Consider the following 24,475-nt stretch of genomic DNA (forward strand, 5'->3'; position numbering starts at 1 on the left):
TTTTCTGCTATGAATCCTCTTGCTACCGTAAAACACACTATTCTTTCACAATATAAATAAACAATAAAGTTCGATCTTGCCGAACGCTAACGCATGAATGTCAACAAGGAACTTTAACTCTTGAATAATATATAACCTGGCAACACTAAGTAAGACGTATTTTGATAGATCGCCCACTGATAGTTCGCTCGTGCTAAGTTTATAAGTATCATAGACACTGTACTATGATATATTATACTCATACCAAACCAGGGCTTCGATAATATCAAAACTCTGACGTAGTGTACGAGTTACTTTAATATCTTATCTATGTTAAGATTTTTTGGCGGGAATTTATGTGAATCGTTTTCTTTTGTCGATTTCGTGTTCCTAGTAGTTCAATAGTAATGGTGGATGATTTTTCCAGTTAACATTTAAACTTCCAAGTAATTTTTCCACGCAAAAAGTCTATTCACTAGGGCTATTCACATTAGCGCTAAGATATATACTAATTGAACTGATTGACTAGTTTAATGCGTAAACTGTCTATTGATAGTTATGATGCATAATTATGTTGACTAGTGGTCCCGCAGTAGTCGAAATTCGACTATAATAATTAATAGGAATTGTAAGCTTGTACACTATTATTATTGTATTTTATACTTCTATAATCACAAATTTCGCCAAGACTACACTATAGAAAAATATTAATAAAGACAAACAATATTTAATCTATTCTCAATTTGACCACAGACGTCAAGAACAAAACTTTGACAATAAATCGTGTGCATGCGTGTGTGAGTCAAATACATGGTATGTAGTGTGTGTAATGTTTTCTTTATTGATTTAATGTATCTTCTATGCATTATTTAAAAAAAATATTAGCATTGTGCACTTCTTCTCTATACTCTCTATAAGTGTGAAAAATTTCATACTCCTCCGTCCACGCAATTTTCGTAAAAAGGGATACAAAGCTTTCCTTCACGTATTAATATATAGATACTTCACTATGTAACAATCTTACCTTCTTGCGGGTTTTGAACCGGCTTCAGACAACACATGAAATAAATGATACAAAATATCAGGTTTATTTATTTATTTTTATTGCTTAGATGGGTGGACGAGCTCACAGCCCATCTGATGTTAAGTGGTTATTGGAGAGCCCATAGACATCTGCAACGTAAATGCGCCACCCACCTTGAGATATAAGTTCTAAGGTCTTATTTATAGTTATAACGGCTGCCCCACCCTTCAAGCCGAAATGCATTACTGCTTCGCGGCAGAAATAGGCAGGGTGGCGGTACCTACCCGCGCGGACTCACAAGAGGTCCTACCACCAGACCAGATCAGATCAGATGTTCTTTTAAAATTATAAAAACACATATACGTTGATATAAAACATATCTAAAATCGTTCTTTGAAAATTAAAATATTATTGCGAGTAACGTATAAAATATAAAACGTACTTATTACAAAAAAAATCAACCCTCAAAGGGAAGAGATATTAAAGAGATTGTTATTAAAATGTAATCTTGCGTAAGGCGTCCGTCCGCATTTAAATGTTTGACGACTGTGTTACACAGACGCGAACAAAAGTGCTATGATTATTTTAAATTTAAATGAACAGAATGATTTGAGTATCTTTTAATTAGATTATTTATGGAGAAGCTCTGAACGTATGCAGTTAGCTCCAAAATTATCCGGTTGAAAAAACAATAGGTCTTATGTATAAAATAATTTTGTAACGTTAAAAAAAACTGTGTTTGACTGTACTAAGTCTAACGGCAATGTCAACTGTTTTGTAAGTTGCAGTGGCTTAAAAGATAAGACGTCTGGTGCATTCGTATCTTGCGATGCACCGGTGTTCGAATCCTGCAGGCGGGTACCAATTTTTCTAATGAAATGTGTACTTAACAAATTATGTTCACGATTTACTTCCACGGTGAAGGAATAACATCGTGTAATAAAAATCAAACCCGCAAAATTATAATTTGCGTAATTACTGGTACCACCGCCCTGTCTATTTCTGCCGTGAAGCAGTAAAGCGTTTCGGTTTGAAGGGTGGGGCAGCCGTTATATTATAAAAGCTACGACTTAGAACTCATGTTTCAAGATTAGCGACAGCATTGACGTGATTGATATCTATGACTCCGGTGACGTAAGGGGTGCTGTGAGCTGGTTCGCTCATCGTAGCGATAAAAAAATAGACGTTGGCTTAATTAAAAAAATGTCTGCATAAGAATGCTTTTCAGGATATTATCAAAATAACCCTTCTACTCATATCTGTTCATAAAATATTTATAACTACTGATACCATGTACCCCACGCTTTCTTTACAATAAAATAATTTTGTCTTACACTATTTTTAATTCAAATTTATTAAAATTGATTTTCTATTTTTTAGTTGGTTTTTCTATACAAGCGTGTTTTGTTAGTTTTTTTAAACTATTATTTATTTTTCAATTTTTTAATTTTTTTTTATTATTGAATTGTCATCGGTCCTTAATAAGTATACCAAATTTCGAGTTAATCCGACGTTTTGAAGGGGTTTAAAATCATGTTCAAAGATTCCGTTACACACTAACATACTAACATACATACGTCAGAAGCTAATAGAAGCGTATTAAAAAAATAGACTGCTGTTTAATTAAAAAAACGTCTGCATAAGAACTGGTACCTATACAAATTAGTTCTGAAGACTTTTTGTGAAAAAGTGGAACGCATTTTTAAGTATATACATCCCAACGATAATATGATGTATACATCAAAATATACCGGATTATGCAAATGAGGAGATCGCGTATGTAATCCCTTGAATTACCTATGTCAGTTACGTCAATGTCATTACAAATATGTACATAATAATAACTTTCCTTTCTTTCTTTCTTTCTTATCATTTCAAGAACGAACAATAAAGTGTTTACTCATATTTTTGTGGTTTTACCCTTTATCAATTTTAAAACCGCGTTATGTAGGAACTGGTATTCAGCTGGTGGTTTCTTGGCACAAAGAAAACTTGAAAACTGATATTAATGTTCCAACGTTGCACAATCATACTATTCTGTTTAAACTCCATCAAAAATGTTTAATAACGTTTTTTAGCTATTGCATAGCTTTTATCGCGGGCTTTGAGCGCGGCGACCGAATCAAGAAATTCAGTAACGAAAATAAAACCTAACACCCCCACTCCGCCTACCATGTAGCTCGCGTTCAACACATTCATACGTTGCGCTTGTGTGGTGTTTGTAAATAAGCACGCGGCGTGACGTCGCACTGCATGCGGTTCATGAAAACTCTGCCCATCTCTCTCGCACGGTCTAGCTTATGAGTGTGAAGGGGACAGTTAATGTTTTGCTTTTGTTAATGTTTATAAAAATAGCGTGGTCTTATTTTTATTATTGTTTTAATATTAAATTATTATTGTCTAATTATAGTTGCATAAGTTATTAAAAAATGCTATGCAATAGCTTTACCGCGGCAGTCGCCGAAAGCCAACCGTGTTTTATTTTTCGAAATCTTCTTTTTATTTATCTTCTACAATGCCTATGAATGTTTGTACTATTATAAAAGACAGGATTATCTCGGTGCTCCGAGCCGGATTAGAAGGTATCACCGCAGTTTACCCTCTGTTATTACCCTGCTAAGCATTCCATACACTTATAAAGATACACATACCTATATTTATACACACGTTTTACGATGGATTGTCACTTGTCATTTCGAATGCTCGATCACAAAAATAATATGTTTTTTTTATTCTAAAAATTATCTTCAATTCGAAAAAATACGTATTAAAAAAAAAAAGAAAGAAATTTGCACAATATAACTTTTTGGACGTTTTGATTCTTTTCATTTTTAAATGAAATGTCAGGAATCTGAAGCCTATTTAATGAACTTAATTCGTAGTAATTTTACATTTTTAAATGTAGAATCTAAAAAAAAACAGTTTGCTTTACCTCTGCATGCGTTCGATATCTCTAATTAGGTTAGCATGGTACTCCAAGTATGGGACTGGTATATTACAAGTTTATACCTAATGTACGAGTATAAAAGACCCATTTTTTTTTTTTTTTGAGTTGAGTTCTAAGGTCTCAGTATAGTTACAACCGCTGCCCCATCCTTCAAACCGAAAAGCATTAGTTACTGCTTCACGGCAGAAACAGGCGGGATGGATATGTGTGTGAGTGTTTATTTTCTTTTTGTTCCCACCTTATCCCACTAGGTGGGATCGGCAGAGCTAATTTTCCTCTTCCATTCTCTTCTATCAGCCGTCATCTCAACACTCACTCCTCTCTCTCTCTCATATCGCCATTGACACACTCCATCCATATCTTCTTCGGTCGACCTCTTCCTCCTTTACCTTCCATTACCATATCCTAGTCAAATGCATGTATGGGTGTTTATTTTCTATACATGTATATATTTAAACACATATAAGTGTGTTTATCAGTCTTTGTTACACTAAGCTCTAAGGCCTCAGTATAGTTACAACGGCTACCCCACCCTTCAAACCGAAACGCATTACTGCTTCACGGCGGTAATAGGCGGGGTGGTGGTACCTACCCGTGTGGACTCCCAAAAGGTCCTACCACCAGTGAAAAATAAGTGTAAATATCAAATGTTGCAAAATGATTAATCAATACTGAATAATGAAATCCGCATTGATATTCAATGTCTATCGAAGGTCGTCGGCGCTGTTAAGGATCAAGAAATTCGGACTTTAAAAAATTCACCACAAAATCTGCACAGGGTCGAAGATTAAAAAACTAATTGCTCCGGAATTCTCATAATCGAATCGGGATCGAGGGACTAAGCCAGGATCAAAAGGGTTCGAAAATATATTTCAGTTTAATGCTAGATTTCGCCCGCGACGATGTCCGTATTGTGCATTTTACATATATTTTTACTGGTGGTAGGACCGCTTGTGAGTCCGCGCGGGTAGGTACCACCGCCCTGCCTATTTCTGCCGTGAAGCAGTAGCGCGTTTCGGTTTGAAGGGTGGGGCAGCCGTTGTAACTATACTTGAGACCTTAGAACTTATATCTCAAGGTGGGTGGCGCATTTACGTCGTTGATGACAATGTGCTCCAGTAACCACTTAACACCAGGTGGGCTGTGAGCTCGTCCACCCATCTAGCAATAAAATAAAATAAAATGATATGAATTCTTTTCTAAGATAGCCAGTGAGATTCAGCTTAAGAAGATCCTTCGCTTTAGAACCTTGACTCCTAAACCTTGGATGTCACTATAGCCAATGCGGTTCCATTGACAAATACATTCATATAGAGAGGAAGAGAGAAAGAGAGAATATACCTTATTGCACATCAAAACACAATTAACATTTAAAAAAAAACAATAAACTAGCAGATATAGTTGTACTATAAGCAGTCTTATCGCTAAAAACGATCTCTTCCAGAAAACTCTTTTCTTTACAGAAATGATGTTACAGTGTACTATTAATAATACATTATTAAGGAAAATACATCTAAACAATAAATATACACATACCGTTTACATAATATAATATGAAATCACTATATGATTTATATATCAATATACTTACATACACATAATAAATGAGCACAAAATAAATGAGACAGCTTTTAAAAAAATACATACTTTAAAATGACAATAGAACCAAATTTTCTACGGTCCTTACAAACACACAAATAAAAAAATATGAACACATATTTAATACTATTTTTTTTTATTGCTTAGATGGGTGGACGAGCTCACAGCCCACCTGGTGTTAAGTGGTTACTGGAGCACATAGACATCTACAATGTAAATGCGCCACCCACCTTGAAATATAAGTTCTAAAGTCTCAGTATAGTTACAACGGCTACCCCACCCTTCAAGCCGAAACGCTTTACTGCTTTACGGCAGAAATAGGCGGGGTGGTGGTACCTACCCGTGCGGACTCACAAGAGGTCCTACTACTCTCGAAACAATTAAAAGAATACATTTTGTAAAACATTTTGACTTCGACTGTACTTCGTCTGTACCCGTCACGGCTATGTGCGTTCAAATAAATTAATTACACTCGTTCAAGTCAACACGTAATAAAGATATGATTAATTACATTAATAACTGTAAATAAAATTATATAGGTACATTATAATCATCATCCAGCCCATAGCAATCCACTGTTGGACATAGGCTTTTCCAATTGCAATTTCTAATTTTTACTCCGCACGTGTAGGTACCACCACCCCGCCTATTTCTGCCGTGGGTTGCGCATTTACGCTGTAGATGTCTATGAGCTCCAGTAACCACTTAACACCAGGCAGGCTGTGAGCTCGTCCCCCATCTAAGTAATAAAAATAAAAAAACGCCTCTCAACACGCTTCACATCTTCTCTCATCCAGCTCCTACCAGCCACCCTGCATACATCTGACTCTACCGAATCTGAGGCTGGCCTGAACTACGTTTGCCAATTCACAATCTCCCTTCAAGAACACGTTCCCCTTATCGGTTTTTTTTATTGCTTAAATGGGTGGACGAGATCACAGCCCACCTGGTGTTAAGTAATTACTGAAGCATATAGACATCTATCTACAATGTAAATGCGCCACCCACCTCGAGATATAACTTTCAATATCTCAAGTATAGTTACAACGACTGCCCTGCCCTTCAAACCGAACGCATTACTGCTTCACAGCTGAAATTCTTCGGTTCCCTCTGTATTTTGTACCGTTTGTTCCATGGGGAGTGCTCTGAGGAATTGTTCGAGATGATACCGGCATCTCGTTTTTACCATCGCACCGCCCGCCACCGGAGTAGAGTTCATCCATACTACCTGGAGCCACTGCGGTCATCCACAGTGCGTTTCCAGAGGTTTTTTTTGCCACGTACCATCCGGCTATGGAATGAGCTCCCTTCCACGGTGTTTCCCGAGCGCTATGACAATATGTCCTTCTTCAAACGAGGCTTGTGGAGAGCATTAAACGGTAGGCAGCGGCTTGGCTCTGCCCCTGGCATTGTTGAAGTCCATGGGCGACGGTAACCACTCACCATCAGGTGGGCCGAATGCTCGTCTGTACGCTCGTCTGCCTACAAGGGCAATAAAAAAATAAAAAAAAAATAGGCAGACCACCACCCTACCCGTGCGGACTCACAAGAGGTCCTATCACCAGTAATTACGCAAAATATAATTTTGCGGGTTTGATGTTTATTGCACGAAGTTATTCCTTCACCGTGGAAGTCAATCGTGAACATTTGTTGAGTACGTATTTCATTACAAAAATTGGTACCCGCCTGAGATTCGAACACCGGAGCATCGCTCAACATGTATGCCCCGGACGTCTTATCCTTTAGGCCCCGACGACTTCAAGATTAATTCTTCGACTCCTATGGCCAACCCATTGCCATTTCAGCCAGCATTAAATATTGACCATCGTTCTTGTCGAACTCGACAAATGCGTCGAAGAGTTAGACCTAGTTAACCTAGCCCAAAAACACAGCCCACTGAGTTTCTCGCCGAAACTTTTCAGTGGATCGCGATTAGTGGGTATATTCAACGGCTCTTACTAGGGCTAGTGTTAATAGGTCCTCCAAGAGTCAGTTCCTTGACCTCTCCTACCAGCCACGCGTATTTGGAACATTAGACTACTAATGATTAGGAAGGGTAAAGGTCAATTAAAATTGTGTGTTAGTTTGTTAGAATAATATGTATGTGTAAAATATTACGTTTAGGAAAAATCACAGCGGAGCATGACTCCGTGTTAATAGTAATTTGTTTAAAACACACTAACTTCGTAGCACGCAAAATAAACCCGTAAAAATGTACAAATTAAATGCGAAACAAATCTGTGGACGTATTTAATTAATTCTAGAACGACATAAACTTTCTTTTGTTTCCTTAAATAAAATTATCGATTGTGATGATATTAACTTATCCCTAATGGGAAAGGCAAAGGACTTTAGTCCATACAGCCAGGTCTTGTTCTTCGTAAATAAAATTATCGTTCGACTAGTTCACGCGAAGCAGATATAATATGTCAAAAGGTCACTAACCTCCGCAAGTCTCCCGGAAGTCGGGGCAACAATCTCCCAATTTCAAGCAAGCGTGGTCACAGTAACAGGGCTTGTCGGTTAGGTCCTCAATAATGGCGTTCTGGTGCGCCTTCTGAACGACGCAGGAACTATCCCTCCCCGGGCAGCACAGGTTCGCGTCCCGGCAATAGTTCGCATCGCAATAGCCCGCGAAAATGAACAAACTTAGACAAAGAAAATGGCGGTGCATTTTGAATAAGGAATTCTTTGTCAAACGATATAAAGTAAGCAAACCTCTTTAATATGTTTTTTTTTTTTTTTTTCTAAATAGGAATGTTATTAAAAGTTTGGACAATTATTTTTAAAATTGACACCGCTTATATAAGTGAACGAAAAATTGAGAATGATAGATTATGAATTTTGTATGAAAACGGTTGCCTTCGATTCGTCTTAGATCTGAAACAAAAAGAAACGTAAAAACTTAGATTATCCTTAATTGTATTTCTAAGCACTCGGAGAACACGTCATCTATTGGAAAAATTGGCAAAAATGCCAAAACAGGATTCCCGTTTATGCCTCCTGTGAGGTTTGAACTCACGACCCCTGGTTTACGAGACCAGTGCTCTACCACTGAGCTAAAGAGGCTCGCGTAAAGATCATTGAAATTTACGTACCGTTACTTAAATATCTAAATTAACTTAAAATATTTTGTTTTTTTACGAGAAATTATACCTAAAACGTATATATAAAATACAAACTTATTACTGTGATAAAATACAATAAAAAAAAATATATCAGCCGCGTGGAATGCAATAATTCACTGTTATGTATTCTATTTTAATTCAGTAATTAACTTAAGCCTGTTTCTAACTTATTTTGTTTTGTATGGATACGTAGAAAACTTCTGGCTGTTCATAAAACCTCGAAGCATGTTAAGCTATAAAAACTATTAAAAAGATTTTATTGGTAAGTGGAATTTAACTCATTTTCGAAGGTAAATCGCCTGTCAACTGTTTTTCATTGTACGCGGTAAAATAAAGACTAGGTATTCGTTTCATTACGAAAATCTAAATGATATTTCAAACTCTTTAGTACTTTACTAAAAAATAAAATACAGTTCATGCACGGCCTACTAGATTATAATTTTGATGAGTGTATTATTATTTTTAAGAATAGAATGCAATGTATAATTTTATTATTTTGCCTTAATTTTTGGACGACCCTTATTTCACATTGTGGAGTGACGTCCATATAATAACGCTCGAAAAACTGATTGTGGGCTTAACGCAGGTGTATTAGTGAGAAAGTAATGTTTTTAAACATTTATAGTTTTACTAATGACGCACAAAACATTTCCAAGACGACAATCAACTCAATAATACGACAGAGCAGAGTCCGCCTCAAGCCGACCGAAGTTCTCGCCAGATCCTCTCAGTGGATCGCGTTTCTGATCCGGTAGTAGATTCAGCGAAGCACTGCTCTTGCTAGGGCTAGTGTTAGCATTCTCTCAGGTTGAGCCCGTGAGCTCATCTACGCGTCTGGGCGTAGCTGAAATAGCCTTTTAGGCTACCAGCAAATAGGTAGTAAAAATAAAATCGTATTATATCGGTTCAAGAGCTTTTCGCCTGTAGTACACTACACTTACACGTTTACACGCGTTACACTTACTTCCATCTAATCTAGGAAGCAGAAACGAGCATAAATCAAGAATACAATTTTAGTTTTATATTTTACCGGTGGTAGGACGTCTTGTGAGTCCGCGCGGGTAGGTAGGTACCACCGCCCTGCCTATTTCTGCCGTGAAGCAGTAATGCGTTTCGGTTTGAAGAGTGGGGTAGCCGTTGTAACTATACTGAGAGCATAGAACTTATATCTCAAGGTGGGTGGCGCATTTACGTTGTAGATGTTTATGGGCTCCAGTAACCACTTAACACCAGGTGGGCTGTGAGCTCGTCTACCCATCTAAGCAATAAAAAAAAACTCGACGAACACAGCTGTTTCCAGTTTCATTCTCCATCATAAAACAAAGCTACCAACGATTAGACAGGGGAAAAAAATCCGCTATTATCGACTTTTTTATTTTATTTTACCCCATCTAGAACACTGTGTAGGTTTACAAAGTTTGTATCTCGAGCATTTTTTAATCATGACCCTAATAATACAGCTAATTTATGTAACTCCCACAACTGAGACAAATCTAACGACACCAAAATATGTTAAAATCCATCAAAAGTTAGTCGTGTAAAGACATCAATACAAACAGCAACCGAAAATCTCTTTTAACGTTACTTAAGGAGACCGAATTTACACAAAATTTACAGACGAATTATCTTAATACATTCAGGAAGTGTAAAAGTTAAAAACATGATCGCTTAATGAAGTATAAAGGACTTCGAGGCAGCTTCGTGTTCGCGGTTCAACATTAAGTTTCCTTAAAGATTTGAACACCCTTCGTCAGGTGTGGTATGGTACAAGTAATATAAAAAAAGCGATAACATACAAGCTTGAGGTACCTTTTTTTATTTCATTGTATAGATAGGTGGACGAGCTCAGAGCCCACCTGGTGTTCAGTGGTTACCGAAGCCCATAGACATCTACAACGTAAATGTAGCCACCCGCCTTGATATATGAGTTCTAAGGTCTCAGTATAGTTAGAAACGGAAATCAGCAGGGTGGTGGTACCTACCCGTGTGGACTGACAAGAGGTCCTACCACCAGTAATTACGCAAATTACAATTTTGCGGTTTTGATTTTTTTTACACGATGTTATTCCTTTACCGTGGAAGTCAATCGTGAACCTTGAATTGACTGAGTAAATTGTCGAGTGATGCCAAGTGGATGGTATTTGGAAAATTTTCAACGAAGAATTATCGATTTCCTTGAAGTTGATTGAGTGTAATCGAGAAAGTATCGATAACATTTTTAAATCGATTAAATTAAATAATAAGGTCTAGTGTGATATTTGTTGTCCACGGCAAAGCCATTTTTCGAATGGAAGCCAGTTGTATAATCGTAGTAAAGTTGAGTTTTATGGTTCTATACAACAAAATACATCACCGATGATATTGTAATGTCTTCTGGATGACAAGCTACAAGTAATTATTTTAGGTAGGCAGATTTTGAGACGGCAATATTATTGATTGAGAAGTGGCGCCTTGAAATAGCGCGGCCAGCATTAGCAGCAAAGACCCCAGTAGCGAATAGCTTCAATTAACTTGCTTAAGCAATAAATACTTGCATGATAATTACCGGATCGAAGGAAAAAATGATATTCTAATGTTTCCTTGCACTTGTTCTAATATTTAAAGGTGTTTCTTTTAGTTCTTGAACTATATTTATTGCATACTAGCTGACCCGGCAAACTTCGTAGTGCCTCAATCGATAAATAAAATACCTAAACTTTTGTATAAAATAAACTTAAAACAAACAAAAGGAATCCGTCCGATTGGGTATTTTTATTTAATTCAGAGTATTTTCATATTTATCTACCTTTTAAGCCTTCTCTGGACTTCCACAAATAATTCAAGACCAAAATTATTAGCCAAATCGGTCGAGCCGTTCTCGAGTTTTAGCGAGACTAACGAACAGCAATTCATTTTTATATATACTTAGTCTGGCCATAAATACTGTTACGCAGTCTTGGTTGGAAACGAACGTTTCGGACTTCATCAGAGCTGAAGACTGGCCGTCGTCTAGTCCCGATCTTAATCCGCTGGATTATGATTTATGGTCAGTTTTAGAGAGTACGGCTTGCTCTAAACGCCATGATAATTTGGAGTCCCTAAAACAATCCGTACGATTGGCAGTGAAAAATTTTCCCATGGAAAGAGTGCGTGCTTCTATTGGATAACTGGCGTTTTTTTTTTTTTTTTTTATTGCTTAGATGGGTGGACGAGCTCACAGCCCACCTGGTGTTAAGTGGTTACTGGAGCCCATAGACATCTACAACGTAAATGCGCCACCCACCTCGAGATATAAGTTCTAAGGTCTCAGTATAGTTACAACGGCTACCCCACCCTTTGAACCGAAACGCATTACTGCTTCACGGCGGAAATAGGCGGGGTGGTGGTACCTACCCGTGCGGACTCCCAAGAGGTCCTACCACCAGTGATTACGCAAATTATAATTTTGCGGGTTTCATTTTTATTACACGATGTTATTCCTTCACCGTGGATGTCAATCGTGAACATTTGTTGAGTACGTATTTCATTAGAAAAATTGGTACCCGCCTGCGGGATTCGAACACCGGTGCATCGCTACACACGAATGCACCGGACGTCTTATCCTTTAGGCCACGACGACTTTTTATCAACGGCCTCAACGTTTGAAGGACTGTATTGCAGCCAATGGAGACAACTTCGAATAAGCTTTTTATACTTTACATTGTTTTATATTTATGTATTAAACTAACACACTGTAAAAGTAATAAATGTTATTTGCAATAGATTTATTTTTATTTTTAAGCGTAACAGTATTTATGGCCAGATTTGAAAATTCGTTTGTGAATTAGACCACGCAAAAACAAAGAAAACTTCCTAATGTTCTGGATTAATAATTCTGAAGCGGGCTCCCTTCCAAACCATACCATCATTATATAAAGTTACGCTCAACATATCCTCTGTTTTTGCAACTACCTTCAAATCGTTTTATATAATCTGTAACGATCGAGACTTGAGGGAATATTGACCTTTTGTGATTTAAAAGAACTTTTTTATGCTCGTGTTCAATGACCTCACCTCCTATCTGACAGTAAGCGGCTACCGGAACCAAGACTACCCTACTTTTCTAACTAAAGCGTCTGCCTTTTTGAAAACCTTCTTAAAAATTAATATTTCGTGAATGGCAAAGGAAAGATCTTTCACCGAGCCTTTGTTATTGCTTGGTTGACCGACGAACTTTTTACTGGTGGTAGGACGTCTTGTGAGTCCTTGTGAATCCGCACGGGTGCGTGCCACTACCCTGCCTATTTCTACCGTGAAGCAGTAATGCGTTTCAGCTTGAAGGGCGGGGCAGCCATTGTACTGTTAAAAGTGAGACCTTACAACTCATGTCTCAAGGTGGGTGGCGGCATTTATATCGTAGATGTCTATGAGCTCCGGTAACCACTTAACATCAGGTGGGCCGTGAGCTCGTCCATCCATCTAAGCCATAAATAAAAAAAAATCGAATTTTATAAGTAACTTGTAAAATCGATTCTAGGATACATGTTTACCTCGGCGAAGAAACGAAAATTTAGACTGCATTGATATTGACACTAGGCACAACCTCACTAAAACAATATTCAATAATAAAATCCGTGTAGTTTCCTTTGAAACTTACTTCGAAAAGTAGTTTCATATTCCCGGCTTCGAGATCCCAATTAGAAAGCTTCGAGAGAGCATAGTTTCCGTACAATATCGATTTTGAGTATCGAATACAAAGGCGAAATTGATTTAATATAAGTTAGTAACTTGCGAATGAACACATAGAATTTCAACGATTCTTCCCGATCGAATGAATCTAACTTGATTAAATTAAATCAATATGAATCTCACCAAAGCGTGTATGTGATTGAAACACATGTAATCGAGCAATATTTAAAAAAAAAAACACAATTATATTTGTAGGGTAGGATGGTTTTTTTTATCGGAAGCTATATATTACTTATATATTACTCTTGTAATATTTTTATCAATAGTGTTCACCTACGTAACAAATCTACGTACATATTCCGGTCACCGTTCTCGTCAAACCCGTCGCTTGCGACGAAGGGCTCGACGAGCGAATTAACCCATAGACACAGCCCACTAAGTTTCTTGCCGGACCTTCTCAGTGGGTCGCGTTTCCGATCCGGTGGTAGATTCTGCGAAGCACTGCTCTTGCTAGAGCCAGTGTTAGCAACACTCCGGTTTGAGCCCCGTGAGCTCACCTACACGTTAGGGTGAAGCTGAAATAACCTCTCAAGGATATCAGCACAGGTAGGAAAAAAAAACATATCTTGAGAGCCCTGCTGGTTGAGCCTTGGCAGGCCACCAGTAATCTGTCCTTCAAAAAAAAAAAAGAAAATAAATTTATGTATCACATTGACCCGCGTTTCCACGTCACCCTCTATAAATAAATACATTCTGCTCCGTTTTTACCACCGGGGAAGAAGTATTCTTTAAAAAAAACAGAGGTTCATAAGGTCATAATTACTCGTTATCCGAAGAATAAGAATAAGTTTGGACAGTATAAACACAATCCGCGCTTCCTCTTGTATCAAACCATTCCCGCGTTCATTGTATTTAGGTTCCTGCCTTCCGACTCGACAATCCTTTAGAAATATCAATTAACATGTAAATCACATGCGCTCATACTTTACAACTTCGGCGCGGAATAATTATGATAAGTTATCACTTTGAGGGTTTCCGAGACAAGTTGATAATTACCATGATTTGGTCGTATAATTAGGATGGTGCCGTGTGGAATTTTAATTGAGCTTTTGGTATCTCGTAACACGTAATGGCATCTTCGCATTTTACTTTAACTTCGTAACCAAAGCGAAGTGGCCTTATTCATTTTTGTTAATATTATTTCAATTTCATACAAAACCCAGGAATGAGGGAACTACCGCAGAAATAATTCGTTCGCAAAAAACGTGAACAGAGAGTGTCGAAAAATGGATAATATTATTTTTTAATTGCTTTTTTTTTTTATTGCCCTTGTAGGCAGACGAGCATACGGCCCACCTGATGGTGAGTGGTTACCGTCGCCCATGGACTTCAGCAATGCCAGGGGCAGAGCCAAGCCGCTGCCTACCGCTTAATACTCTCCACAAGCCTCGTTTGAAGAAGGACATGTCATAGCTCTCGGGAAACACCGTGGAGGGGAGCTCATTCCATAGCCGGACGGTACGCGGCAAAAAAGATCTCTGGAAACGCACTGTGGATGACCGCAGTGGCTCCAGGTAGTATGGATGAACTCTACACCGGTGGCGGGCGGTGCGATGGTAAAAACGAGATGCCGGTATCATCTCGAACAATTCCTCAGTGCACTCCCCATGGAACATACGGTACAAAATACAGAGGGAACCGAAGACCCTCCGCAGACCCAGAGGTTCCAAACGATCCGTGAGAATGGGATTATCGACAATCCGTGGACGAGCTCACAGCCACCTGGTGTTAATTGCTTACCGGAGCCCATAAACATCTACAACTATAATGCGCCACCTACCTTGAGATATAAGTTCTAAGATCTCAGTACAACGGCTGCCCCACCCTTCAAACCGTAACGTGTTATTGCTCCACGGCAGAAATAGGCAGGGTGGTAGTACCCACCCGTGCGGAACGAAAGGTCTTACCACCAGTAAAAAGATTATCATCATCAGCTCACAGTAGTTCATCGCTAAAACTAGACCTGACTTGGACCACCGAGTCCGATAATATTTAAAACAAACATATTTCCCAGATACCTATGCCACGCTGCGAATATTTTTTCTTTTCTTTCAATTACTTAGTTTTACTTTTCTCTCGACATAATTCATTTACTTCGATGATTTATGACTCGTAGTCATAAAACAATCCGTTGTCGTAAAGGTGACTCGGTTGAATCTCGGCAAGCCCCACTAATGGAGGACCGCAATAAAACTAAACCGATTTAATACGTATTTTACTGCCAAAGTACTAAAGGGCGAGATATTACAGCATAAAAACAATGTTGCTTAGCTTTTGATCCCTTCGTCATAATGGATTGAGGATTTATGATTAGACTGTCATCGAAATGTCACAACATTCCTTTGCCTTAGAATGACAATTAAATTTAAAAGCAAAGATTATCATATATATTAAGTGTATAATCTATGATTATCATTATTAGCTTTGTCTTTATGTGCGATGTTTGTCTAGAATGGTGCCGAGCCAAAATTAAGAAGAAGAAGAAGATGTTTGTCTATTTTGTTGGAAAGTTGTCCGTGAGCAGGAAAATAAAAAAAATCAAAGGGTTTGAATTTGTGAAACGTGGATGGTATAAGACGAGAGAGATCACACCCTAAAAAGAATTGTTCCTATGTTTTTTTTTGTTTCGTTTTTTTTATGTGGTATAGCTTAATTTTCATTTCGGCTCTGTAATGATTTTTTATTGCTGAGATACGTAGATAAGCTGACGACCCACCTGGTTTTAAATTATCACTGGAGACCATTTTGAAATCGTCGTGGCCTATAGGATAAAGACGTCCGGTGCATTCGTATCTAGCGATGCACCGGTGTTCGAATCCCACAGGCGGGTACCAATTTTTCTAATGAAATACGTACTTAACAAATGTTCACGATTGACTTCCACGGTGAAGGAATAACATCGCGTAATAAAAATCAAACCCGCAAAATTATAATTTGCGTAATCACTGGTGGTAGGACCTCTTGTGAGTCCGCACGGGTAGGTACTACCGCCCTGCCTATTTCTGCCGTGAAGCAGTAATGCGTTTCGGTTTGTAGGGTGGAGCAGCTGTTGTAACTATATTGAGACCTTAGCATTTATGTCTCAAGGTGGATGGCGCATTTACGTTGTAGATGTCTATGGACTCCAGTAACCACTTAATACCAGGTGGGCTGTGAGCTCGTCCACCCGTCTAAGCAATAAAAAAAGACATCAACAATCAAATGCGTTATTAAAATGTATTTTTAGATTTTCTATTAGACAATCTCTATTGACTATTTGTCTAATTGTCTATAAGACTATTCTAACTAACCACGGAAGGGTAGGTGAGCTCACTTGACTCAAGCTGAGAGACCTTTCTAGCACTGGCCCATTAAAATCTACCACTGGATCATAATCTACCCACTAAGAAGAACCCGCTAGAAACACAGTGGGTTTACCCTTTCAAATCTTACCTTTTTTTTATTGCATAGATGGCTGGACGAGCTCACAGCCCACCTGGTGTTAAGTGGTTACCGGAGCCTATAGACATCTACAACGTAAATGCCGCCACCCACCTTGAGATATGAGTTCTAAGGTCTCAGTATAGTTACAACGGCTGCCCCGCCCTTTAAACTGAAACGCATTACTGCTTCACGGCAGAAATAGGCAGGGCAGTAGTACCTATCCATGCGGATTCACAAGAGGTCCTACCACGAGTAAAAACCAATCCCTCATTCTAAAATTTTACATGCCATATTGTCAGGGAAAAAGAAAAGGAAATATGTACCATTCAAAAAAAGTAGTAGGTATTATTCCCAAAAATTATTCTTTGCCTACGATAACTCGAGCGATGTCGCTTCAAAAGCTTGTAATAAATAAATACTGGTGGTAGGACCTCTTGTGAGTCCGCGCGGGTAGGTACCACCACTCTGCTTATTTCTGCCGTGAAGCAGTAATGCGTATCGGCTTGAAGGGTGGGGAAGCCGTTGTAACTATACTGAGACCTTAGAACTTATATCTCAAGGTGGGTGGCGCATTTACGTTGTAAATGTCTATGGGCTCCAGTAGCCACTTAACACCAGGTGGGCTGTGAGCTCGTCCAATCATATAAGCAAAAAAAAAGGCATTATTAAGGTTATGCCTATATAGTTCGTTCACCTTTCGATCGTAATTCTTATCATAATGACACGCACGCTTTTGTTGAACTTTTTAAAAATAATTGAGTAATTATCAAAACAGTTTTCGGGGTCGTGAACCTTGGGTTGTTCACACGAACGGCTCGGTACTAATTCAGGGAGTGTATCAATAGGTTTAGAATACAACGCGTGAAATGTCGGGGTAGTGGGATTTTGTTTGACGGAGTTTATTTTCCAGATCTTTAATTTCGGTCATGGTCTGAATGCGCATACTGCCGCTACCGTATACCGTCGGAATAGGAATCGTAGCTTTAAATTACTAAATAGCAAAGCCTGGCTTAGCATCGTATCACTCATTAGATTAACTCAACACTTTCGTGTTATAACGAAAAAATAAACAAATTTCCGCAATCAATATAATTAATATTCTTAGAAATTATGAGGTATTTCTTTCTATACGATCAAAAACGAGATGGTCAAAGTGATATTCAAAAGAGGTACATTTAAAAGAATGTGAGCTTGAGACCTACCCTAATCATAAGCCGCTATGAAGACTTAATGTGTTAAAATTTAAAAACAAAACAGACGTGGTATATAATATATACGAACAGGGAAAATACAAAGTCTAAGTAGTTCAACATATAAGGATCTCTTCTAATATGAGTATGTTGTGTTAGTGACGTCATCGCATGTAGAAACTATTCCGAAATATTTACCGCCAAAACTGGGCATGTCAGTTCTGAAGACACAGCCACCACGTCAGCAGAAAGAAATCGCTATTGTCGGAGTCAGCGTGAATTGCTTCACGATACAAAATTACTATTAACTTATTATACATAGGGGGAGGGTGATGGGAGAGATGTGCTCCGCACTAAACGCTTCACTTCCCCCGTTTGTCTTTTCATGAGTTCTGTCTCATGCGAGGTTTGGACGTTGGTTATTGAGCGACAGGAGGTTTTAATCGGTACGACTCCAACATGCTCCGCCCGCCATTCCCAGTGGTGGGCGGAAGTCCGGCGATTCCCTCGTGACCAAAAAAAACTTATACATAATTTCCCGTTGCTCAGACTAGTTTGTACAACATCAAACTTTCTAGAGATAAAGACGTAAATATAAATAACTAACGGACGGCTCCGGCTCCGCTCGGGTCTTTAACAGAAATTTCAACGATATTTGACGTTGTTTTATTTTTTTAAATAAAAGAACACTTATTGCGGCATAACTATAATAATTAGACATATGCTGTCGCGACACTTTTTGTAAATAATAATGTGTTCTACAAAGTCGTAGTATATTATTTTATTCCATCAACAATAGTTTTCGCAGGGCACGCGACGTACAGAATATTTTAGGTAATTTTTATACACCTTTGGTATTGGATTTATTGGATTTTTAGTAAGGATCCCAAATTTTTTTAAAATGATTAAGTCTATGTCACGCGAGAATAGTGTAGCTTCCAAACAGTGAAAAAATTTTTCAAATCGATTCAGTACTTTCGGAGCCTATTCAATACAAACAAACAAACAAATCTTTCCTCTTTATAATATTAAAAATAAAAGTATAAAGTATAGAAAAAGGGAAAAAATAAATATTTTTCTAAATATAAAACAGCAGACTTAGTTCCGATATAGGTGTTCTGTAATCCCGAGACACATCCGAGGGCTTCATTTAAGCGGCTTACCAGTATAAGTGCTTTTATATGAACGAAAAAGTCCGCGCGTGAGATTGCCTATATTCCCATTGGTTCTGTACATTTATTTGTCGTCTTTAGATATCTGCAGGAAAATTGGTTACAACAAAAATGTGTTGATCTATCTGAAGTAATACATGTGCTAGTTTTCTTGATATTAGATCTTCTGTGACCTGGTATGAGCTGCTACGTTAAGTGGTAAGCCCAAAGGCATTAGCAACGTTAATGTCGCCACCCACCTTAAAACATGAGTTTTAAATCTCGGTTCTATAGTACCACAGGTGCCATTCAAACCACAACGCGTTACTGCTTTGCCGCAGAAATAGGTAAGGCGGTGGTACTTACCCTTGGAGACCGATCCACCACCAGTTATGGTGCAAATTAAAATTATTTCGGGTTCTATTTTTACTAGACGATATTATTCTTTCATCATGGCGTGGTTTTCTTGAGATATAATGACGAGACTGACTACCACCGCACTACTCCACATTTATTTTTATTTTTATTTTATTGCTTAGATGCGTGGACGAGCTCACAGCCCACCTGGTGTTAAGTAGTTACTGGAGCCCATAGACATCAACAACGTAAATGCGCCACCCACCTTGAGATATGTTCTAAGGTCTCAATCACATGTCATAAGTACTTATTTAGAAAAAGCGGTACTTGTTTGAGAGATTTAAAACCGGTATAATCCCATCAATACAGCGTGAAGCGTGCCTTCTATTGTCGAGGTTTAATAGTGCAAATATAATATGATTTTCGTTACAGGTTTAAATAATATATCGCGGAACCCCGAAACGTTTGGAGTAAGCCGAACACGGAACCCCCGGAAAGGGTTGTGACACGTGAATTATGAACAACAGCACACGTTATGTTATTTTATGGAGTGTTATTTAAAACCTTTTATTTTTTTATGCTTATTTGAAAATAAATAAAAACAATACTATTGTTAATTAAGTTTTATTACTTTATGTAAACATTTAAAAAAAACTTTAGGGTTTTTATGTCGGTAGACGCGTAGCTCACGGGCTCAACCTGAGAGAATTTGCTAAACTAGCCCTAGTAAGAGCGGTGCTTCGCAGAATCTACCACCGGATCGGAAACGCGACCCGCTAAGAAGATCCGGCGAGAAACTCAGTGGGCTGTGTCTAGGGAAATAGAATCCAGTTACCTACCACCTAAGAATAAACGCGTACTGAGCTAACCGATAGAATAGAGAAAGAAATGACAAAGTCGTCTATACGTTAAGTCGACCAAATTTTATAATAACTCGTTCAGTGAGAAACGCAATAAATATTTGGTACGAAAAGAAATTATATTTCGCCGCAGCGAAACTCGGCTACGTTAGACTGTGATTATTGCGAATAAATTAAATAATGATACCAACATACGTATGTGTACACTTTTCACTAATGGCCTAATATATAATAACTAAAGACCAAAAATCGGCTTTATGCAGTGCAATTAAACTCATTGAATTTTTTCGAAGATCCTTGGTTATTGGCGCCGAAATTCCAAAGAACCGCGAGAAAGAGTATTGTCACATAAAATGGTGCTATTTTGACGCTTTACGGAATAAAAAACCATAAAGTGCAAATATGGCCCGGTCAAAAATAAATTATACAGGAGACAGCGACTTGGCTGCGCCCATGGTAACTGCTGTTGTCCATAAGCGACGGTGACTACTTATTATCACATGGAGCGTTCGCTCGTCGCTCTACCAAAGTAATAAAAAAATCTGAATTCCATCCGTTTTCAAATTCGAGAACAAATAAACAATCCCATATTTTTATTGCGTCACGATTTTTGCTTCAAATGTAATGTAATTATATCTACGACTTTTAACAAGTCTACGAATTCTTATAACTATATTATCTATTATATATATTATCTACAGCCCGTGAAAACCGAAGAGCACACTATAAATTCATCATCTAATTTACGACGTACGATATTGTAAATTTAATTAAACAATAAACAGGAAGAAATGCTTTATCATGAAGCACGACCTAATTCAACAGAACAAATACCAGATTGAACCTCCAACGAAATCTTGGGCGACGATAACGGGTACATTGAACTTACAATCTTTAGAATTTTATCTCAAAGTCAAAAGGCTAAGAGCTTTTTAATAGAACAACTAATTAAACGGTACATTATAAAGGAAAAGAAGATTTTTTTTTAATTAATATTATAAACATATTCCTGTGAATGTAAATTTTCATAATCTTGTTCTATTGAAGAAGAAGAAAGAAGAAGAAAATCTTTATTCGCCAGAAATATAGTTTACAAGATATTGTGGATATAGGACATAGTTTCATATATTTCGCCTGTTTAGGCATGCGAAAATTTAACTTATTTTTATATTAATTCTAACCCAAAATTTACTAAATCTATCTATTTTTACATTCTATCACTTCTTATTCTAATATTTTATTATGTACAACACTTATCATTTAGAAATTCTTGCACACTATAATAGGCCTTATCTATTAGCCATAAATATAATTTTCTTTTAAATTGAGTTAGTGGAAGATCTCTTATGCTGTTTGGTATCTTATTAAATATTCTTATAGTCATAGGATAACAGTTTGTATGGTAGTAGCGAGTATTATTATATATAATATAATATTAACTAGCTAACACTAATTTACGCTAACTAAAGACCTTCTAAGTTTTGTCATGCAAGTGTTTGTATTGCAATACAAGAGATACTAATAGAATCTTTAGTTGAATATTATACCTACATAACATTTGAAGAAAGAAAGAAAATAAGACACATTTACATGTTAGAAAAATGTTATTTTACCGTTAAAACATCTAGAATATCCAGAATATTGTGTGAAACTATTTTTTTAGGTAGAAACTTATATCCACTGTGCTATATATCCACTATTACGATAAAAAAGTAACATGTTACATAACTTCATGCCTACATTCAGTTTAGAAGAAGCTTACTACCTTTGAGATCTTAAAACTCTGATATACTTTCTGTCACTAGTCATCATATTTTTATCTTTTTTTTAAGGGATTTTTTAACCTGGTATCTAAGACCTTTAAGTCATGTCTTATTATAATTTATATTCTCATTTTTATGAAAAATATAATATGGAGTGAAATGAAATGAGATGATGTGGGACGAAATAATAATCTCAGTAAAATGGTGGTCATTTACTGAGATTTTTAGTGGACTTTTTGGAGGATCCGAGATGTTACGTCCAACGGCTTTATTTCATTTTCCCACATTTATTTACTTTCGCAGATATTAAACAGTTAATAAACCACCGTTATTACGAATTTAAACCTGAAGAAACACTAAATAGACAAAATAAAACAAATCACACAACTTCACTCCTCTCTTTCCCGCCAAAAAGTCATATTTTTATCTAATTCATAAATTTCACAGGTTATGCAATGTTGAATGTCCTAACCACATCTATTTTTAATTGTCTCTAATTTGAGATAACTTTAATCTATTTTGACATTTAGTTAGCTTAAAACAGGCTTTGATTGAGGCAAGTTTTCTGACAAATCTTTAAATAAATCTCGTATAGTCAATGAAAGGAAAAAATTTTGAAATTACTTAATTACCGATTATAGAGGTACATTTTATTTGTTAGACGTTTTCGTTAAGGTCGTCCATCAACAATCAGATAAGATTCAAGTTTTTCGATTAAGCCTAAATGCAGACTGGGCTCAGTCAGCAAAAAGCCGCGCAATCTAGCCTTCATTGTGGCTGATTAATGCCCGAGATCTCTACTGAGATAATATTGAATTGTGTTTTTGCCGTCAGAAAACGTCGTACTCAGAAATAATGTTAATAAGCTTTCGAACGCCTGCCTCATTTTGATTTAATTCAGACAACGTATACGGACATTACGTATGTGACAAGGAATTAATAATTTTAATAAAATAAAAAATTGAATACATAATACAAAGAAGCCCTTCGACCCTATGACACGTTGCAATGCATAAATGGTGGTATAACTCAAGGAAAATTAATGTTAGGCTAGCAGTCGGTCGTAAGATCCATTCCAAATCCCTTAGCAGTACGATAAGAGGACAAACTTCGCCGACCACACATATTATGGCTTAAGGGAAAGAAGACGAAGAATTACACCAAGAACCCATCTTTTTAATAGGTATAAGAAAATATCAATTATTATTGTAGAATAGGGATCGTAGCGCATAAAATAAAACTTCCACTGTTCCAAGATCTTCTATTATAATATTAATTTAAAATTTTATTACGCCTTGCTCATTTTTCAACCGTTTTCGCCATCTTCCTTTTATCTATCATTCTGTCTGTCATTCTCATCTCCCTTTCTTACCGTTTTCTCTCACTCACATCTTAACGCTCCGTTCCACACTCTTTTCATACGTTCCGTTCTTACCAATCCTAAATTATTGGTAGCCATTGTTTGGAACGAATAAAATTTAGTACACTCCACCCGGAAGCTACATTGGAGTAATTTTATACATCAGGGTCGGTCAATCAAAAACCTTGAACTATACATGTATTCGACAGTTGATTGGAGAGTCTGCTCTATGCCATTGTATTAGCTATTATCCTGTTCTTTAAACCCCAATGCATAATTTGTTTATGGCTGAGAAAGGAATGTTGAAGATATCGTGGCTACTAAACATAAACTGGTACTGGTCGCTATACACTTTTGACCGGAAAAACGGATGATTGAAGAACTCGATTGACTCAGACCGCAGAACACAAAGGTTCATTAATGCAACGGCAATATGCGTGTGCCTTATACCATGGGTCATCTAATTTGGTCACGAATGCTAGGAATCTAATTTGCGTTACTACTGGTGGCAGTAATTTTGATGCGTGGCGTACACGTATCAAATATGCCCATGCTCAAATCTCGCAGGCAGGTATTATAATTAAAATACAAATAATATGAAAATACGTACATACAACAAAAATCCATAACGGAAAAAAATCGTTTGCGCGATCACAATACAATTGGGATAAACCTCAATTATCAAAATGGGGGCAGCATTCACTTCGTTATATCTATGGGCTTCGGTAACCACTTTGGACCAGATGGGTCGTAAACTCCTTCACTCTCGTAAGCAAAAATAAAATAGGGTAAATTGTAAGCCCACTGGAAGAGGCCCCACGCGACTGTCTATTTCTACCGTCAAGCAGTTATCAAGTCGACTGAGACAGCCGTGATACAACTCAATTGAGGCTCCGACCTCATGTCATACTTGGGCATGCTTTCGTTATGATATTTATGTGCTGCAGTAACCACTTAGCACCAGTTGGACATCCAAGTAATTCAAGA

General features: G+C 37.4%; 1 protein-coding gene and 1 non-coding gene across 2 annotated transcripts in view; both read right to left on the bottom strand.

Annotated features, from left to right (window-relative positions):
• LOC114252896 (somatomedin-B and thrombospondin type-1 domain-containing protein) overlaps window positions 1-24,475 on the bottom strand; it is a 63,144-nt gene that overhangs the window by 33,135 nt on the left and 5,534 nt on the right. The window contains exon 2 of the mRNA XM_089733876.1: window positions 7,995-8,429. Within this exon, the coding sequence (XP_089590002.1) occupies window positions 7,995-8,223 (229 nt within the window). The 5' untranslated portion in view covers window positions 8,224-8,429. The remainder of the gene's footprint in view (window positions 1-7,994; window positions 8,430-24,475) is intronic.
• On the bottom strand, window positions 8,547-8,618 carry TRNAT-CGU (transfer RNA threonine (anticodon CGU)). Its single transcript has one exon. It is a non-coding gene; the product is annotated as a tRNA-Thr (tRNA).

The sequence above is a fragment of the Bombyx mandarina genome, chromosome 16, assembly GCF_030267445.1.
Source record: "Bombyx mandarina strain Sakado chromosome 16, ASM3026744v2".
In the NCBI taxonomy this organism is placed as follows: domain Eukaryota; kingdom Metazoa; phylum Arthropoda; class Insecta; order Lepidoptera; family Bombycidae; genus Bombyx; species Bombyx mandarina.